Source organism: Lampetra planeri, chromosome 4 (assembly GCF_965212315.1).
Source record: "Lampetra planeri chromosome 4, kcLamPlan1.2.h2, whole genome shotgun sequence".
Taxonomy (NCBI): domain Eukaryota; kingdom Metazoa; phylum Chordata; class Hyperoartia; order Petromyzontiformes; family Petromyzontidae; genus Lampetra; species Lampetra planeri.
The window spans coordinates 12,906,973-12,928,511 of record NC_136110.1 but is presented as its reverse complement, the minus strand read 5'-3'; the positions used below and the strand labels follow the sequence as shown (position 1 = coordinate 12,928,511).

Sequence of the window (21,539 nt, the reverse complement as noted above, 5' to 3'; positions counted from 1 at the left end):
AACACATTGGCTATCACTGGTGACAAGGGGGAGCCCATAGGGGTACCCTCATTCTGTTTGTAGAAGGTGCCAATAACGTCACCACGGCCCATGCGAGGAGATTTGATGACATCATCACGGCCCAGCGTGGACGTCCTAACCACAGTGACGTCAACACGGCCCGGGCGAGCGGTGGGCGCGATGACGTCAGCGCGTCACCACGCTCGAGCGTGGTGACGTCACAGGGGATGTCACTTCCGAGCACAGCGACGGAGTGATGTCGCCACTGCCGATCTCGCGTCGGCTATCGACTCTTGTCGACTTGGTCGCCTCGCTCAGTCTGCGATCGATCGTATCGGCTATCGACTCTCGCAGCCCGGTATTGGGCGTCCTCAGTTGTTGCCTGTCCCATTGCGCCATTGGGCTTAGCGGAAAAGCGAACTGCGATTCTGTAATTTCGAGGTGTTTATAAAACGAGCATTTTATACCATCGCAAATACGATGGGGTTTGTACAATGTATGCTTGCGCAATGTCGTGCGTAAATTAAGAGTGTTTGAATGTACGCGAATCAGGCCGTCTTCGGACACCCCGTTTGTGGATGGGGGGGTCCTAGCTGGCTTGGACCTGGCTGGGATGTCAAGAGAGTCACACGTGCGCATCCTGCCGCTCGACAGGCTCTCTCCTCGCTAATCACCACACTCACCAGGCTCGGTACTCACCACACTCACCAGGCTCGGTACTCACCACACTCACCAGGCTCGGTACTCACCACACTCACCAGGCTCGCTACTCACCACACTCACCAGGCTCGCTACTCACCACACTCACCAGGCTCGGTACTCACCACACTCGGTACTCACCAGGCTCGCTACTCACCACACTCACCAGGCTCGGTACTCACCACACTCACCAGGCTCGGTACTCACCACACTCACCAGGCTCGCTACTCACCAGGCTCGCTGCTCACCACACTCACCAGGCTCGGTACTCACCACACTCACCAGGCTCGGTACTCACCACACTCACCAGACTCGCTACTCACCACACTCACCAGGCTCGCTGCTCACCACACTGACCAGGCTCGCTGCTCACCACACTCACCAGGCTCGCTACTCACCACACTCACCAGGCTCGCTACTCACCACACTCACCAGGCTCGCTACTCACCACACTCACCAGGCTCGCTGCTCACCACACTCACCAGGCTCGCTGCTCACCAGGCTCGCTGCTCACCACACTCACCAGGCTCGATACTCACCACGCTCGGTACTCACCAGGCTCGGTACTCACCACACTCACCAGGCTCGCTGCTCACCAGGCTCGCTGCTCACCAGGCTCGCTGCTCACCAGGCTAGCTGCTCACCAGGCTCGCTGCTCACCACACTCACCAGGCTCGCTACTCACCACACTCACCAGGCTCGCTACTCACCACACTCACCAGGCTCGCTGTTCACCACACTGACCAGGCTCGGTACTCACCACACTCACCAGGCTCGCTACTCACCACACTCACCAGGCTCGCTGCTCACCACACTCACCAGGCTCGCTACTCACCACACTCACCAGGCTCGCTACTCACCACACTCACCAGGCTCGCTACTCACCACACTCACCAGGCTCGGTACTCACCACACTCACCAGGCTCGGTACTCACCACACTCACCAGGCTCGCTACTCACCACACTCACCAGGCTCGCTACTCACCACACTCACCAGGCTCGGTACTCACCACACTCACCAGGCTCGCTACTCACCACACTCACCAGGCTCGCTGCACACCACACTCACCAGGCTCGCTGCTCACCACACTCACCAGGCTCGGTACTCACCACACTCACCAGTCTCGCCCCTCACCACACTCACCAGGCTCGCTACTCACCACACTCACCAGGCTCGCTATTCACCACACTCACCAGGCTCACCAGGCTCGGTACTCACCACACTCACCAGGCTCACCCCACGCTACTCACCACACTCACCAGGCTCGCTACTCACCACACTCACCAGTCTCGCCCCTCACCACACTCACCAGGCTCGCTACTCACCACACTCACCACTCACCAGGCTCACCCCTCACCACACTCACCAAGCTCACCCCACACCACACTCACCTCTCACCACACTCACCCCTCACCACACTCACCAGGCTCGCTACTCACCACACTCACCACACTCGCCCCTCACCACACTCACCAAGCTCACCCCTCACCACACTCACCAGGCTCACCCCTCACCACACTCGCCACACTCACCACACTCACCAGGCTCGCTACTCACCACACTCACCAGGCTCGCCCCTCAACACACTCACCAGGCTCACTACTCACCACACTCACCAGGCTCGGTACTCACCACACTCACCAGGCTCACTCCTCACCACACTTACCAGGCTGGTTAGACACCGCATTCACTCGACTCACCACCACACCCCAACACACTCGCTACACACCGACAGCCACCGCGCTCAGGTGCCGCATTCCGCTTGGCCGCTCCGGTGACTTCCCTAACCCCTCCGTGTCCACTGACTTCCACGCTCACGAAGAGACACACAACACTTACGGGGGGGACACACCATCACTGAGCTCCCCGTGTGTGTCCGCAGGCTCCGTGTTCACTGAAGAGACGCAGCATGAGCGTGGTGCGGCGCGGCTCGGCCGGGCTCCTGCTGCTTCGCGCCGGCGTCTGGAGTCGCCGAGTCGTCGCCTCCTCCTCCTCCTCGGCTTCCCCGCGTGGCCCGGCGTGGCTGGCCCCGTCGGCAGTGGCCTGGGGTGGTCGCTGCCTTCCTGCGTCTGCCTTCTCGTCGGGGCCGAGGCCGGCCGACACGTCGCTGTTCGTGCCGCTGGTCGTGCAGCCGGCGGTCGGCGGCAGCGAGGAGAACATCGGAGCCGAGCTCACGCAGTCACTCGACAAGAGTGAGCCGAGAGGAAACTCTGGGATTTTAAACAAATGTGTTATCTTTTGATTTAAAGCTTTCGTGACTGCAGGGATTCATCTTCTTGGTTCTTTCGGTTAAGTCACGTAGAAGTGAAATAATAAAACAATAATAGTATAAAACAATAGAAATTCTCACGACGTTTCGATTTAAAGCTTTCGTGACTGCAGGGATTCATCTTCTTGGTTCTTTCGGTAAAGTCACGTAGAAGGGAAATAATAAAATAATAAAAATAAAATACAATTCTCACGACGTTTCGGCCACAACGCAAGCAGCCGTCCTCAGGTGAAGAACAGGTCTGTCGGAAAAGACAGCATCTGAATGACGTTTCGACTGCAACACAAGCAATCATCATCAGGTGTGAAATCCACAGAAAGAAAATTTGATGATGATTGCTTGTGTTGCAGTCGAAACGTCGTGAGAATTTTTATTGTTTTATATTTATATTTTATTATTTCACTTCTACGTGACTTTACCGAAAGAGCCAAGAAAATGTGTTATCATTGAGTTCTTTCGCGTGAAGTCACGTGGGAAGAAAATGTATTAAATTATAGAGTACGACGTTTCGGTTGCAATACATGCAACCGTCGTCAGCTAGAACTAAATTTGAGAGAAAAAAAAATATTTCTACGTTACTTTACCGAAAGAAGCAAAGAGTAATTCCTGCAGTCACGAAAGCTTCAAAGCAAATATATTCTCATGAAATCAGTCACGAGATCTGGAAGTGTATTTCGTGGCTTGGCTTAAACATCACGACAACAATTTGACGGCGGAGCAAATCGTGTTGATGGGTTGGGGTGTGTGGGGGGTGGTGCTGGTGCGTGAGAAGCAGTGGGAACCAACGTGCCTGGTCCGGCTGGAGTTGTACGTGGAGACTGCAAACGCAGTGCATTGGAATTCTACAGGCAGATTAAGGCAACCATAACATAGGTTATTTGGGTTAGATGGCGTATAAATGTATAAATGTGTCGTTCAACCCGCCACCACCCGACGCAGCCAATTAGTAAGGTTTGTCACGTAAACAGAACATGGCCAATTCGTCACTAGCATAGCACTAACCGGTTGTATGTCGCCCGGCTTATGGTGTTTTTGCCTTGCCCACGTCATTTCAAATGCCTTTTGCTTTCAGCAGTATAGCAATCAACTGAAATTGTAATTGTTGTGAGTTTACTCTCCAACACACTGGGGTGCTGAACTATTAACGAACTGGCATGTTTTGTTTATTACTAATTTGCCGTGTCAGGTTGGGTGCGGGTTTATCGACATATTTACGCAATATAATAAAAAAAAACCTCAGGAATATATTTTCGAAACATATGACTATAATCTGTGCGAGTGACGCTGGGAAATGCATCAGAATGCGTAACTTGGCCAGGTAGTGAAGTGGGGACAGAATTAAAATGCATTTGGAAGCTTAACTTGATAATGTAAAGTAACGATCCCTGTAGTGTGATCTACAGAACACGCGGTTTCAATCAGTACATATTATCTGCTCACGGAATATGGATGAGAAATATGGTCACAAAGACACAAGCACAAAGAGAGAGGAATTAACGCTCTGAAGTTTTAATTACTTTTGAGATACAGGAAGCGAAATGCATGCAAGTTTGAAACAGCGTAGTTGACTCAAAAAAAGTAAACTTGTCGCCGGAAGGGACAATGGCCAGTGGCCGAGACTAAGATTGTAATGGCAGCCGAAGGAGGGAAATCGCTCAACGTAACAACTGTGGAGATGGCGACTGGATATTGTAAATTTTTATTTTAAAAAAAATTGTTGCATACCCCTGCACCCCGTTTGAAAAAAAAAGAGCTTTAATTACAGCAGTTCCACTGCAGAATGTGATGGACGTTTTGCAATATTTCACATCGACTGAGGAGTCGGGTTTCACCGAGGCAAGGATGGAATGTCATTGTCCATCAGTTCAACAGTTGTGAATTCGTACTTAAATCTGGTCGAAGGGAAACGAGAATGACTTGCTGTTACGTCTTTTTTGTAAATGTTGCTGGTATTACTTCTACCTCGGTATTTGGTTCATGACTATCACTCAGTAACCGATCCTTACGAATTCCCCACCACAGTTTTCAGATACTGGTCAAAATTGATTCTCTGTATTTATTTCAAATATGTGTGAGAAATATATAACCGATATGTTGCTATAAATAATATGTCGGTGAAATTGGAGGGTTTTAGAGCTTATTTTCTAGAAATTCAAAAAAGTTGTATTTGGTAATATGTAGATAGTTTTAATGCACGCCTCTCAGAATGTTTTTGGTGCGTTTCCTAACTTGTGTTTTATTGTTTCTGCTCCTAGATGAGGTTTTGAAAATATTGAACAAATTCTACAAGCGGAAGGAGATGCAGAAACTGGGAGTGGACAATGGCTTAGATGGTAATTCTTTTGCCTTTTTCACATTTATAAAATGTATTCACCAAACATGAACCTGATATGCTCACTGAAGCAGCAATGGGATTAAATAAAGAGCAGTTGTTTTTTGTATCACGTTCTTTTATTATGTGTCTTTCACATTGCTTTATAAACACAGACGGAGCCTTTTTAATGTAATTTTATTTTAAACGAAAATAATTGTACATAGATAATTGGGTTCTTGATTATCCTTTTACCAAAAGACCCAAAGAGTATCCTTTAAAACATAAATATTACAGTATGACTCATTATAATATAGCTTTAAAATGTTATTTTACAGCTGGCAATCTCTAAAGTTTGCCAAAAAACAGTTTCTTAAATCAAGAGATGTCTACAATTGGGATTATTATACATCTCACATGCATATTTCTGGTTTTCATATAAGAAATATTACACCATCTATGTGCTATTTATCTTTTGATAAGTATCTTGATAAACAACTCAATACTCTAATCAACAAATGTTTGTCCTTTATTTTATGACCAGTGTTCCGTCTTACTACAAACAAAGTCCATAATGGAGGTTTTTGGGTTAGATCACTTTAACATAAATTATAAATTTGTCATTAAACCCGCCACCACCCAACGCAGCGGAATAGTAAGGTTTGTCACATAAACAAAACGTGCCACAAACAAAGTGTTCAGCGTCTTAAAATATTTCGCTCAGCATGTTTGTCAAGGTCGCTAAACGGGAATTGCGTAACGTGACGTTAAAAATATTTTACGATCAACATCATCCAGCAGCGGATCGATTATGGCAGCCGATGACAACAGTTGCTAATTACTGCTTGGTGTGTGTGTGCTTGTTTGACGGGCACAGCACGGCTCTTTCACCAAGCGTTCATCAGTTTCCGCAAGTGGGTGATGGAGTCCAATGCACTTCCCGTCGAGTTCCACATCGCACTGAGTGACATCTCCTGTGGAGCAGGTACGCAGCTGCGCTCTAGCCTGGAACAATGTCTTTGCATTGCTCGGCACGGTTGCCTCATCACGCTGCGATTTGATGATGAGAGAGAAAGTGATGAGAGATAAAGTAATGAGATAAATTGATGATGCGCTGTATGATAATATAAGGTAAATTATTTGATAAACTTTTATTTAATGCTTAAAATTGTTTTACTTAGTTTATTATCACCAATTTTTGTGTTATGATATTTTGTATATATTTTATAGCTTATTTATTTATGAGAATATCTGGAACGTATCCCTTGCGAATAACGAGGGAATACTGTATTTCATTGGCATACATTGCAATGTGTTCATTACTCCATACATTTCTACAACCCCCCCTTCAAGCTCCCAGTCAGTTATTCCTGATCTTACTGACCACTCTCTCTGTCAGTTCTGCATTGCCTCTGGGAAAACTGTCTCCTGTTAAATCCGTTAACATATGAAGTCATGATCATAGGCAGTCGAGAGGCTTTCCCGAATGCCATCTACCCCTGACCTGCCATAGCTGGGTGCCTCATCACACCGACCGCCCATCCCAAGATGCTTCGTGTCCTATTAGCTCAGAACCTGAGTTTGGACTTTCACATTTCATCCATTGTCCACATTTCCAATCACCACCTCACCAGGCTTCGTAATATTTTCCCTCTCCTCTGAACACTTAGTTGCCAAACGCCATTGCCTCCTACTCTACCTACCGTCTGATCTAGACTGGACTTCACTGCAACGCCGTGTTCTCCGGCACATCTACAAAACATCTCAAGCATCTCCAGCACATTCACAAGTGCCTTGCCCCGCACACTACTCGGCACTAGACGTGATTCCTTCATCCATTCCTCAGACCTAACTCCACTGGCATCCAGGGTGCCGCGGTGACAAGATGTTTACTCCCTTGCCTGGTATGCAGGAGGTTATGGGTGCGATCCTGACCCTGATGCCTGCTGTATATTTGGAGTTTGCATGTTCTCCCCATTGTTGATTGCATTTTTCTCCGGGTCCTCCGGTTTTTCCCTCCATATTTAGAAACAGGCTTTTAGAGTATTTGGCTGCTATAAATTTCCACGTGATAAGCAACTTAATTGAGCTATCATTTGTGGCCAGGTCGCTTCTGAAAAAGAGCTACATAGCTCAGTGGGCTTTACTTGGTAAAATAAAAATATTTTCATAGGTCAACAATGCACCTGTCCAAAGTGGCTGCCCTCTGTTACAAAGCACACACAGTCTCACACCCTGGGTCACAAATGGTCTCATCGTAGGTTCCATCTCGCAACTTCCAGTCTGCCACCAGTGCCCTTCTCCTCCTTGGCAAGCCCACCATCTCGTGAACCAGACAAGGCGAACGTCGCATCTCTGTCGTGGCTGCGGCCGTCTGATATTCACTCCCTCCTCTCCAACTGTGCCGCACATCGGTATCGGGGGCACTTTTATGATAGAGGCAAAAAATTATTCTTGAATAGTAAAATGTTTGTTTACTTGTTTTGTATGTTTGTTGAACTTCTTTCGCACCGTGCCATACGTAGCCAACCGTGCTAATCGGAGGTGCGGGGGAAGGACGACAAACTGAACGCAAAAAACAGTTCTGGAGTAATTCGTTTTAAATTTATTGGCGTCATGCATCGCTCCGTTGACGCAGTTGGGCTGTGTTGTAAGATGGTTAAAATTGTGTTTTTTGCATTACCGGTAACCAATTGGAAAAAAACAGCTAAAAGAAAGTGACCGGTTCGCCGCACGTATAGGAAACTTAGACCACCGTACCATTTGTGCCTTCTTGCGTGCCATTCCGTGCAGTCATGACTACGATAAATTTGGAAATTGTTACCGGTTCCTGACTTTGACAAGTGGTAATCACTTATGAGAAATGGTTACCAGTTTACCGGTTTGATAACCCTAATGAATTGTACCCACTTTGATTAAAGTGTTACTGGCACAGGTGTGCCTGCAGGGTGTTAGGAGATTGAGTTCCCCAGCACATTCGTGACTATGAGGCCGTTGTCTGATCGCAGGACACGTGGACGACATCTTCCCCTACTTCTTGCAGCACTCCCGGCAGATCTTCCCCATGCTGGAGTGCATGGAGGAGCTGCGCAAGATCAGTGACCTTCGGTTCCCCAGTAACTGGTTTGTACTTTTAAATCCAATTCCCCTGTGTGCATTCTCTTTATTTAAAGTATGTTGTTTTTTCCTTAAACAAATCGATGCATATCGATGTATTCGTGCTGTGAATGTCAACGTTAGTTGTCGGCATACTTCTAAATTGTACGACTAACACACCACTGCTTTGCATTACTGGAGCACACAGATATTTTTCGTTATTGCCAAGCCACTAAATGTGGCTACGTTCAAATTATGCCATCAACCTATAATCCTCCATAACAAAAATGGAATTTGCTTATGTAATACACAAAAGACGCTGTGACATCAAATTTCTAAGAGGAGACCTGTTCTACATTACTCATAACAGTCCTTCGCATAATCAACCACAGCTTTCAAATATTAAATTGCCGCAGTGAATGATCAAATGAAAGAAGCAATATATCACTTGGCCAAAATGAATACTCAAGAGCAGTAGTATCCAGGGTCGCATCATAAGCAATTTCCATTTGCGCGCTTTTAGATGCGCTTCTTTGGCCGTCTGGAACGCTCTTCCATACGATATTGAGAAGCCACTAGAGCTATGCACTATTCGGTCTAGATTGAAAACTCATTTCTTTAGAACTGCTTTTTGTGGCTTAAGCCTCTTCATGAATTAATTCAACATCAACATTTGTTGTGAGCTCAGAAATAGAAAGCTATTTTTTATTCAAATTTCCTCGATTTTTATTCTGACTTTCTGGATTTTGTTCTGACAATGCATGACGTATTCAATGTCGCTTATCTAATGGCTATACACTTTTAAGTCTGGATTGAAAACTCATATCTTTCGAACTGCTTATCGTCTTTTAGTTTGTTGTCCTTCCCCCGCACCTCCGATTAGCACGGTTGGCTACGTACGGTGCCAAGAAGTTCAACATTGTAAATACACGACCGCTCCCATGTTTTTTGCAGGTACCCAGAGGCACGGAGCATGCAGCGCAAGATCGTGTTCCACGCGGGCCCCACCAACAGTGGCAAGACTCACCACGCCATTCAGCGTTTCCTGGCAGCACGCTCGGCCGTCTACTGTGGCCCGTTGAGGCTGCTCGCTCACGAGATCTACGAGCGCAGCAAAGGAGCGGTCGGTGTGCGCACCGCCACACAAACAAAGATCTCCCGTGTAGCCTTTTAACAGTCTGTTGAGGCAAGTGTTGGCGAGTGGATGATGGTTAACACCATGCCCAGCCCCCTTTGTCACTCCAGTGCTGATGTTCACACATCGCACCGGGTACTCATGTAACACTGATTCGTTCTAGTGACGACCCAGGACTGGTTCACATATTTATTATGAGCGAATAGGAATCAAACTCGGATCGCCAGGTTCGGAGCACAAAGCACATAATTGCTATGAAGTAGGGCCATTATCCAAAACATGGTCTATGATGTTTCCTTTTAAAGCAGTGATATTGATGAATATGTTGTGGCTTGTTTTTTGTTATTCTGTATGCTTGTGTACCGCTGCCAAAGCAACATCACCAGATTATAAGCTCAAAACAGAAGCTGTACTCACGTGCTCTTGTGTGTGTGGCTTTGACCTGTCTCTGGGTGGTAGGGCGTACCATGTGACCTGGTGACGGGTGAGGAGCGGTTATTTGCCTCTGAGGAGGGTCGGCCGTCCTCCCACGTGGCCTGCACCATCGAAATGTGCAGCACCAACATAATGTGTAAGTCAGGGGTGGCCAACCTGTAACAGCCCAGGAGCCAAAGAGTACCCATGAGTTCTGCAAAGAGCCAGGTGTATATTGTATAAGTGTGTTTGTAGATCAACAGTTTTCGCCACAGCATGGGAGACATTCTTCACTCTTGTGATAGCACATTCCACGTTATGCCCCTTCGATAGAGCCACATGTGGGTGGATTAAAGGGCCGCATGCAGCTCAGGAGACGCCAGTTGGCCACCACTAGTGTCGGCCCGATACGTGCGTGCGTAAGAAGTCCCAGTGAAAACATTGGCAACGTTGAGACGCTCAATATTTCCGTGGTTTGCCTCATTATTAGGAAGCCAATTGGAGCTATGCACTTTTAAATGTAGATGTAAAACTATATTTCTTTCGAACTTTTTGTGTGAAGTTTGTTGTCCTTCCTCCCACACCTCCAATTAGCACGGTTGGCTACGTACGGTGCAAAAAAAGTTCAACATATATCGATGATAATCGTCCATTCTCAGTTTACTTATAGATAGTAGGAAGCGTGTACCGCAGAGCGCAGTGACCGTCCTCCACCATCATGGTTATCCATCGTCATCCATCAACCGTGGCAACAATAGCACGTGTCATTGGTGACAGTGATGCCACCATCCCTCACCATCCCTTCACCAACATCATCATCATCATCATTTGCATCATCGTTTCCTTTGTCATCATCAGTAATCAACCCTCACGACTGACAAAGCATTGCGAGACCATCATCCAGATCTGGATAGAAGAGTGCCATACATTTAATAATACATATGAGAAATGCAAATATGTGCTGTGAGTGGTGGTGTTTTTTCACGTATTTGGCATCGACGGCTGTGAATTGTTTGGCCCGAGCGACGACTGTGTGTAATGTGCCCGCTAGATGAGGTGGCCGTTGTGGATGAGATCCAGATGATAAGGGACCCCGGACGAGGATGGGCGTGGACCAGGGCGTTGCTGGGTAAGATGCACGTGCGCCTCCCTAGCGTCGCGTCCAATTCCACGACGACGGAATTATGAAAGAATGTAGATGTTAAGCAGAACATTACATCAAGTATGCACGTGCAAAGAAGGACATATACACTATCGAACTAGGTGGCTCAGTTCTTAACCCTTTCTGTTCCGAGACGTCTGCAAATTGCAGGGTGGGTTCCATTCACCACTGAAGCTCAGAACGTGCAATTAGCGTTAATTTTATTTCGAGAGGCAGAGAACTGTAGCGACACGACCGCACTCTGACAGCTAGCGCCAAACTAACTGCCACACGCCTTCCCGCATGGCCTTGTGGGAGCCTCGGTACCGATAAAGTTAGTTTAGTTTTTCATTTTATTCCATTCCAATGACACAATGAAAACTGATGACGTACATGTACGTCATCATTTTTTATTGCGTCATACGTGTTAGTCATCGGAATGGGAAAGGGTTAAGATAGCCAGGAGCGATCACATGATTCGAATTGCCATGAGCTGAATCGTCAGTTTGAAGTGAAGGTGACTTAAGGTATCCGGGGGGGGATTGGCTTTGGCTTTTTGTAGATGTTGAGACAGATCTGGGTTTCACTGAGCAATATGATCAACAATCTCAAGAGCAACTCCCTTGTTAGATGACATTTCAGTTTCATCATGAACCCAAAGAGGCCGTCTTTGTCTTGTTTTCAAGTGTCTGTGCCCTCAACATTCTGTTCTCACAAAAAACACACGTCGCATTACTTGGCCCGTCAGACCTTTAGTTTGATACCCTTTGTTCTGTTGTTCCTCGCACTCACAACTTTGTCTTCTCACGCTTTTTGTCTCTGGCTTTTTCCCGATAACTTAACGTACGTGTCGTGTCGCTCGTGCCGCCTCCTGTAAGCGTGCCTTGTCGTACCGCTTCTTACCCCGCACCCTCAGGGCTGTGTGCTGAAGAGGTCCATGTGTGCGGGGAGCCAGCTGCCATCGCGCTGGTCAGGGACCTCATGTTCACCACGGGCGAGGAGGTGGAGGTGAGAAGCAATGCCCAGTGAATAAGAACAAGTCTCGCGCCGGTCGGGCTGTTATAATGCTCCCTCATCCCATCGTCTCCCCCGAGTTTCGTTAACATGAAGCAGAGAGGGAAGCGTAATGCCTTTGGACCTTAGATCACCTTTACTGTAGAAGAAGGGATTGACTGACTGGGTTTTTTTCCGGAGAAATATTAAGGAAAAATTAGATGACGTTAATCATGAATGGAGAATGATCGATTACTTAAAACATTAAACCTGACCTCTTGTTTTTACCACTGAGCTACCAATGTATTTAGGACAGAGTTATTCATTACAATAAATGGTTTTATTGTAATTAATGGTTTTATTGTAATGAATAAGGGGGGGGGGGGATAAACAGGGTTAAAATAGTTTTTATGTTTTTACACTTAACAGAATATGAATGTTTATTTATACTGGATAACTGTTGGGATAACATGGATTTCCCACATAAATTATTGAAGGCAGATGCTTTATATTTAGTAAATGTTAGTCACGTGTCATTTATGTTTTTTTGTCGATAAAATCTAAAACCTGCTGTGGATATGACGTGAACCATTTAATGGTTCTCCCTCTTCACTCCCCCTCTTTAGTTTCCTGTTAAACCAAAGCACAGAGCTCACTTGCACGTCTCCCTGTAACTCTTTTCCTGGTGCCTCGTGCTCCCACATTTGCACTGTCCTTTTCAATTTGTGTGTTTATGCAACTGTTGGACAATGTAAATTTTTTTACTTACTCACACCTGTACCTAACTGTTTTCTGGCACCTCTTGCTCTCACATATGCTCCGATTTTTTTAGTATTATTGTGTTTCGTTTACATCCATTAAATACCTCCGTTATTAGTTGTGCAATCTTGCTTAAGGACCCTGTACTGGTTCTCTTGCAACGTTGATGTTGTTGTCTTTGTTTTGTTGCTGCATTACTCATGCAGCATGGATCTCCCTTGTAAAATAGTCAGGGCAACTGGCCAAAGGGGATCATCCGCGTGACATAAAGTAAAACTCAATCACAAACCACGCTCCACTGCTTCAGTGGCAGCACAGCGGGAAGCAGGGCGGCTGTAATGAGGTCAAAGTGAATTTCGCTAGGCTATGTGGAGAGACTTCCATCTGTGGATTTCACGATCTTCCTTGAATAATAAGTAAAATTCTTCAAGTGTAAAACCTCCTCTATATCTGAGAGCCGGTCTCGTTTGTGGATAAATTTTTTTTGTTTTGCGATAGAGGGCTGCATGTAATTCCTTCAATAATTTCTATATTGAGGTAAGAAATGGAATGCGCTCCGAGAGGACATCCATGATGGGAGATGGAGCCATGAAATAATCTCGGGTGCAGGCGAGGTAGATTGGTAGATCACAGAACTATGATAGATGGTCACGACTTGTGGAGGCCTTCATCCAGCAGTGGATTGATCATGGCTGCTGATAATAATTGACCTTAAAACCCAAAACTGGCTGAAACACTTAATGTTACCGGTTTAACTCTGTTGTCAACCGGTATATCTGGCAAGAATGAAATGAAATCCAAATTCACACGTTTTACCGGCGACAGATACGCTGCAACACAAGACGTATGTATGTACGTTGAACTTCTTTCGCACCGTACATAGCCAACCGCACTAATCGTAAGTGCCGGAGACTATCCCACCATGCTGCGGTTACGCTGAAGGCCCTGCTCGCGTTTCGTGTGGCATGACAGGTGCACACGTACGAGCGGCTGACTCCCATCAGCATCGAGGACCGTGCGCTGGAGTCGCTGGACAAGCTGCAATCGGGCGACTGCGTCGTCTGCTTCAACAAGAACGACATCTACTCCATCAGTCGGCAGATTGAGGCCAGCGGCCAAGAGTGCGCTGTCATCTACGGCAGCCTGCCCCCAGGTGAGGTTTCCCCGCGTAGATTCGATGCCGTAATTCATTCACATGGTTGGCTACGTACGGTGCGAAAGAAGTTTAACATACATACACCGTGTCTCTACCGTGGGCTTTGCAGCTCAAGCAACACTTTGTGTATTGTCGGGAGATGTGTAAGTGGTCCCGTTGATGCCTTGTAGTGGACCTGCGCATTGCGTTGAGATTATTTAGATTATTTTTCTGCTATAAATTTCCAAATGGTAAGCCACTTTGCTGAGCTATACATTGTGGCCAGGTTGCGTCTGAAAAAAAAAGCTAATATCTCAGTGGACTTTACCTGGTAAAATAAAAATAGTTTAGTTTTTTATTTGTCTACTTTTCCTACACTCCTATCGTCTTTCTGTATTGTTTGTTGTAACGTTCTGACCCGCCCCTACTAGACATTTGTGAAAAAGAGCTTTATAGCTCATCGGAATCCTCCATTATAAATAACCAGCATGGATTACAATGGCTAACTTCCCGTTTTGAAACAAGCAAGGTTTATAATATATTTACATTTCACATATGTTTTTTAAGGTGTGGTAGAAGTGGTGATTAGCATTTTGCGCTATGAAGCTGGCTATTTGAGCTAAATTCCTGGCCACGGCTAATATAATTGACGAGTGACAACTGGCCCCATGCTGATTAAGGATGATTGTATTTAGACATATGTCCAGTAAGATCTAGGTCAAATGTAAACTTGCAGATGAGCGCGGTCATTTCTCACATGCTTGCCCCGTCTTCTCAGGCACTAAGCTGGCGCAGGCGAAGAAATTCAATGATCCCAGCGACCCGTGCAAGATTCTGGTCGCCACCGACGCCATTGGCATGGGCCTTAACCTGTGAGTGTCCTGGGGGGACTAACAGCGAGCCAATCCCTCCCTAATCGTGTCACTGTTCATCCGTCGGCCATTCACGATGCACGTCACACTGGAGACCTTACACTGGAAATGTTCTCGATGGCGTATCATCGACACAAGTGCCATTCCTTAACTGCACAATTTGGTTGTATGGGTTACTCCTCAACTTATCGGTGAGCTTAAACAATAACTACCGTGTGTTAGAAATGCTTGTACACTCGACAATTACATTTATTTGGCTGTGTCAAGTGGTGAAAGGTCTTAATGACACATATTTGCCTAAATCATTACATGGCCTAACCCAAAAATGTATTATTAATCATTAATATTGGCCGTGAAAACCTACGTGTTATACCCGACATAAATTGCCATATTCACATTTAAATTGTGATGATGAAAATGCTTTAACCTTTCCGGCAATCACAAAGGAGGTGTTAAGATGTTCAAACGCCAAATAGACACCTATGGCAAGGCATATATTCTGCATTAACCACAGATGATTGTGGTCATATATGCAAATCCTTGAAGCTGACTGGCCTACACCAGAGAGAGCCTCTTTTATAGTCTTGTCTCACCGGTGTTAGACCAGAAAAACCGGTGTTAGACCAGAGAAACCGGTGTTAGAGCAGAGAAAGCGGTGTTAGACCAAAGAATGCCAAAAGGCAAACGGCGCAAAAGCAATACAAATATCAAAGCATGAATGGCTCGGGTTAAGCAGTTTGGGTAAAGCCTATTCTTGTTTCACCATCTTGATACCGGCAAAAATGGTCCCGTAGATATTACTTTGCGATATTGTGTTGGGGACATACCTTATTGTGTGCACTGGCATGACCTGAACTAAATGAACTAAATTTTTATTTTACCAGGTAAGACCTACTGCGCTATATAGCTCTTGTTCAGAAGCGACCTGGCCATCACAAATGATAGCTCAATTAAGTCGCTTATCGTGTGGAAATCTTTTGCAGCTCATTACTCTAAACGCGTGTTTCTAAATGTGGAGGGAAAAACTGGAGGACTCGGAGAAAAATCCATGTGACCACGGAGAGAGAGACACGCTATTCAGGTCCTTCCTGATGTTTCCTCCCGTGCACTTTCAGGAGCATCCGTCGGGTGATATTCAACTCGCTGACCAAGCCCACGATGAACGAGAAGGGAGAGAAGTCGATGGAGCGCATCAGCACGTCGCAGGCGCTGCAAATCGGCGGCCGCGCCGGCCGATTCGGCTCGGCCTTCAGCCATGGCCTGGTGACGACCATGCACCGCGACGACCTACCGGTGCTGAAGGCCATCATGGCGCGCCCACTGGAGCCAATTCAGGTAACAAACAGGAGCAAGTGACCCAACGCAGTTAGATCTCTGGGTTTGATCTTCCACGAAGCTCATGCTCCACCCTAAACTGCATCCACCGCACAAACCGTGGCAGTGGATGCGGAAACCTGATGCACAAATGGAAAATAAAAAATTCTGCAGAAGTGTGCCACTGTGGTTATCCCGAATAGAGACCGTACATTGTATAATGACGCAAATGCCCAATCCACAAATATGAAGGAGACATCACAACGATGATACACTACTCCGCTGCTCCTGACGCGCGGTTATCTGGCTTGACCACCTAAATGTGAAATTGTAGTCGTTGCTCTACATCGACATCAGCAGCCGTATGAAAGAAGAAGCGGAAGAAGTATCAGCGATGAGAGTTTGTTTTTGGCAGAGCGCCCTTTACTCGTCTCGGAGCGCGTTCCACGCGACGAACGACCTACATCTGATCTCATCAACGCATTTTAAAGGGTGCCACCCCAGTGTCAGCTGTTCCTTGTGGGCACAAGGTAACTCGGCATCACCAGCCCCTACTGCTGACAGGAGGGGCCCGCCGATGATGCTACGGGTGATCCCAATTGAGTAATTTGCGGCTCCATTTTCGAATTTTAGCAATGTGGACCATGTTCCATGCTGTCATCACAGTTGCATAGACGTAACATAATTTACACAAGCAAGCGTTTGTCTTTTAAAGCCATTGGATAATAATCCACCCCCTCCCCTCTGGCCTTCGAAGCCCCGTATTGACTCACAAGTGACGACATTGCACTAACCTCCACAATTCTGGCTGTCGCCTGATGAAACTGGTTGTAATTCCTGGTGAAACAGCGTACTCGAATTGTATACGTTGTGGGTTTACTCTCCAACACACCGGTGTGCTGAACAAGTAACGAATTGGCACGTTTTCTTTACGTGACATGGCGGGTTTAACGACACATTTATATTTACGTGATCTAACCCAAAAAACCTGTATTATAGAGGGATCTACTAGTTGGGTTGAAAACAGGGAGCTACAACACTGCTTATGGTGGCAGGTGGTGGTTTTGTATATGGTGCTTGGTCAACTCAAAGGTTTGGTGATGCCGTATCCTCGCTTTCACACCCTGGTGATGCAAGTTCTCACAGGAACTGATTAATTCCTGTTCCGTCATTGTAAAGCAACGCATCGTACATCACTGGCGACTACATTGCTGGATAGTATACGCATTGTTGATCTGGAGAAGAGCCCACAGCATTACGATCTCTGCTGTTACATTTCTTCATGTTCATCTGTGACAACTGTTGCTGTTTTGTACCCCGCTGGGTTTAGGAGGCTGGGCTGCATCCCACAGCGGAGCAAGTGGAGCTGTTTACGTACAACCTACCTCAAGCCACCCTCTCCAATATTATCGTAGGTAACGCATTGTGTAACAAGGAACATGCTGGTTGGGTCGCACACAGCTTTCTCTCCTAGCTACGCGACACGGATTCTCCTACAGCACCCAGCAGAAGCTGTGGATACCGCGCGCTGGCACGATATACGAGAAGCACATGAGGAAAGAGACGATGGAAGCCGTGTGTGTAATGCGTAGGAAACCAAAGAACATCGGCAAACGTAGAGTTGTGTGTCCGGACGTGCAATCTGCTGATATTGTGAATGTGGGCAGCCCGTCACGAGTTGGCCCTTATTTGTGCGTGTGCTCCGATAATTATTAATCGGAGTCATCTTGCACTCACGTCCGTGTGGCTATCTGCGATATGGCCGCTGATAACTACCTCGCCTGGTATACAGGAGGTTGTGGGTTCAATCTCGAGCCTGACGTCGGCTGTGTATTTAGAGTTTTCCCCGTGGTTGCGTTGACTTTTCTCCGGATCATCCAGTTTGTCCCTCCATATATAGAAACATGCGTTTAGAGTATGTGGCTGCTATACATTTCCTCGTAATAAGCCACTTCGCTGAGCTATCATTTGTGACAGCCAGTGTCCCTTCTAAAAAAAGAGCTATACAGCTCAGTGGGCCTCCTGGTAAAATCTAAAAAGAGTAAAATAAAAAAACTTTGATTTTGTGTGTTTTTGTTGACCACCCCGTCCGGTTGCAGGACATCTTTGTGAGCTTGTCGCAGGTGGACGGCCTCTACTTTGTCTGCAACGTGGATGACTTCAAATTCCTGGCTGACATGATCCAGCACATCCCACTCAACCTGCGCGTGCGTTACGTCTTCTGCACGGCGCCGATCAACCGCAAGCAGCCCTTCGTGTGCACGTCCTTCCTCAAGGCACGTCCACGCGCGGCGCATTCGGTGTCGCGCAAGGACACGTGCGGGAGCAGTAACTGGCATGACCCTTGGATACAATCACGGACACAGCCGCAAAGCTTCTACAGCCCCATGAACACAACCACAGCCCCACGAACACAACCACAACCCCACGAACACAACCACAGCCCCACAGGCACAACCGCAACGAGAGCACGCACCTCAGGTTAGCACAGTTGGCTACGTACGGTGTGAATGAAGTTCAACATGCACACGGTAACTTGGCGCACGTGCACTCGTAGATGGATGTTAGAACATTACGTTGGCTCACAGCGTACGTCGCTGTCATTGGCTGAGCGATTGATGGGAGGAGCGGGAGTGTAGCGGTTAGCGCGCTGCGCTACGAACCCGGCGACACGAGTTCGATTCCCGATCATGGCCAACACCAGTGACTAATATGTGAACCGGTCCTGGCCCTCCCCTAGGTCGACTCAGCCTCAAATGAGTACCTGGTGCGGTGTGTCAACATTGCCATTAGGGAGACAAAGGCGGCCAGGCGTATTGCTTGCCACCCACCCCCTCGTGTGCCGTGCCGGCCTTCATAGGTGCTTGCTAACAGGACTTGCCCCAACAGCCTGTTAAGGCAAAACGGGGGATATTTATCCTCGTGTGTTGGTGGCTAGGTGTTTTCCTGGATGAATGCCTGTGTGCATGTGTGTCCCATTCTGCGAGAGGGCGATTACGATTGCGTGCGTGTACGTGTGAACTGTTCCTTGCACGCTGCAGTTTGCGCGGCAGTACAGCCGCAACGAGCCGCTGACGGTCGGCTGGCTGTGCCGCCACGTGAGCTGGCCCCTGGCTGAGCCACGCAACATCCGCGACCTCGTGCACCTGGAAGCCGTCCACGACGTCTTCGACCTCTACCTGTGGCTCAGGTGTGCAGCCCACGTGGCCCTGCGTCGCTGCACTATAAGACTGCTGAGCCACTTCTACCCTGAATCATCGTTTGCAATCAGCATTACCAATCTGACGATATAAGCTGTTGAAAATTAATCGCTTTATGTTTTGATGTCCCTGTTATCGTAACTGCAGCATGAGCTTTGTATCATATGAAAGGTCGATAATTTTACCTCTCCATTTATCATACATTTATAATATCAATTGCATGACTTATTTGTTGGTGGTAACTCATTCTGAGAGGCATAACCACCTAAACAAATTCCTGCATTGTATCTTTGTTGAATGCTGGTTAGAGCCACACTGCTCGGCCATTTATCAACATTCTCGCCTTGGCAGGCCATTATACTATTATTATTACCTTGATGCCAGCCATTGCTTTGCTTTGACGTTCCCGCGTCCGCAATGTTCACGCCACAGCTACCGCTTCATGGACATGTTTCCGGACGCCCTACTGGTGCGCGACCTCCAGCAACAGTTGGACAGCGCAATCCAGGAGGGGGTACGCAACATCACGCGCCTCATCCGTGCTACGGAGGAGAGCAGGGCCGGCGGCGGCGTGCCGCACAAGCAAGGCAGCGGCGATGACGACGGCAGTTCCCCCGACAGCCCAAACAGGTCGACCCAGACCCAGGGGCCCGACCGCGCCGGTAGCACTGGGTACAGGAGGAAGGGCCAAGGGGCCAAGAACCAGGGCCCCGGGGGAGCAGCAGACATGCGGGTTACGAACACCACTTTGAAGGCGACCAAGGGCAGCTCTCTGTCCGAGCAGCTGCTGCAACAGGGTCTTCTGACACAACAGATGCTGAACCAGCTGCGGAGAGAGCTGGCGCGCGACAAGAAATCGCGGAGCAACGCTGAGGGTGACGATGGCGATGGTGACAAACCGGGCGACAGGGGAAACTCGCCAGGAGGTGCGAGGGGACCTCAGGGGTAACACGAAGAGGAGCGAATGTTGTCGCTTTGACATCTTCCTGACTAAATGGAACGTCGTGCGTTCGCTTTGTAGATATTGGTAGGGGCAAGTTGTCGTCAATTCAAATGGATGGAGAGTATTATCTGTGCCGTCGACAGCTTGATTTTTACCCTATTGAAAGTGTAAAAGGCGACTGAAGTTGTCACTTTGCCTTCTGATAACTTTAATCTGACGATTGCCTAATTTCGGATTTGTTGTTGCAGTGCCCTGACTTATATATCATGGGATGCATCATAAGTGATCCACATGCATATTGGTTTTAATTGCATTGACTGCATAATACAGGAACATTGACTGTGGACTCAGCGGGTCGAAGACAATAAATGCCATCCAAAGGTGAAATTAATTTTCACTGGCACGTTAACTTTTTTTAAATTGCGGTTGGATGATTGTGTTTTCTGGAGGATGTTGAATGTAATATTAAGTATCATTTTAAGTATAACTGATTATAATAACATTAAATAAAGCTAAAGTGCGTTATTATTCCATGCTTGCGTAGTATTGAAGATCGCTTAAATTACATGTTACTGACTAAAATATGCCAGCCAGACCACGTACGTGTATATTGATGACAGTTGCTTGATTGTGTGCGAGCATTTATACAGAAATTAAAAATTTGTACTCTGGTTCTTTCGGTAAAGTCACGTATGTAGAAAGAAAAAAATATATAAATAAATCGCGACGTTGCGAACGCAACACAAGCGCTCGTCCTCAGGTGAAAATGGTGTAAACCACACAGCGAGGGAACACGCAGAGGGACATCACACACAGAGTACACCGAGAACGGAAAACTGCACAGAGGCAAATACAGCAAGAAGATGGGAGACGCGAACTCAGCAAACCTTAGAAATATAATGCGATGCAACCCAGTCGGCCAACAACACAGACACTACACCTGGTTGAGCATGTATTTCAAAAGACTGCTAAATCTTGTGTTCATCTTCTAGGTTGAACACACCAACGTAAACAGAGGATAAGGACTCGTGAACAGACACGAGGTACAAGGTAGTAGAGATACATAGACAGAGAAGATACAGGGAAAGGTGTTTTGGGCAGTACAGAGAGACAACGAGCAACACCATACCAAGAGACATACACACATGGAGAGCAACACACAGGGACTTATATAGGCTGTAGAGGTGGAGGAAGGGAAGGGTAACCATGCATGGATATGCAAATACCAATGCAGGCAAAAAATCGGGGGAAACACAT

General features: G+C 47.2%; 1 protein-coding gene across 3 annotated transcripts; it reads left to right on the top strand.

Moving 5' to 3' along the window:
* Nucleotides 1-586: 586 nt before the first annotated feature.
* On the top strand, nucleotides 587-20,810 carry SUPV3L1 (Suv3 like RNA helicase). 3 transcript variants are annotated; one of them, XM_078593304.1, is made up of 16 exons: nucleotides 587-691; nucleotides 2,583-2,892; nucleotides 5,225-5,302; nucleotides 6,158-6,265; nucleotides 8,289-8,403; nucleotides 9,331-9,499; nucleotides 9,971-10,082; nucleotides 10,977-11,054; nucleotides 11,983-12,074; nucleotides 13,791-13,971; nucleotides 14,732-14,825; nucleotides 15,941-16,160; nucleotides 17,470-17,550; nucleotides 18,239-18,415; nucleotides 19,181-19,329; nucleotides 19,772-20,810. In XM_078593304.1, exons 2-16 carry the CDS (start codon nucleotides 2,610-2,612, stop codon nucleotides 20,286-20,288), a joined length of 2,454 nt encoding a protein of 817 aa, XP_078449430.1. In that variant the 5' UTR covers nucleotides 587-691; nucleotides 2,583-2,609; the 3' UTR covers nucleotides 20,289-20,810. The 3 variants fall into 3 exon arrangements, with proteins under 3 accessions (XP_078449430.1, XP_078449431.1, XP_078449429.1); XM_078593305.1 differs by lacking the exon at nucleotides 587-691 and adding an exon at nucleotides 1,609-1,626; XM_078593303.1 differs by lacking the exon at nucleotides 587-691 and adding an exon at nucleotides 2,303-2,324.
* The last annotated feature ends 729 nt before the right edge of the window (nucleotides 20,811-21,539 follow it).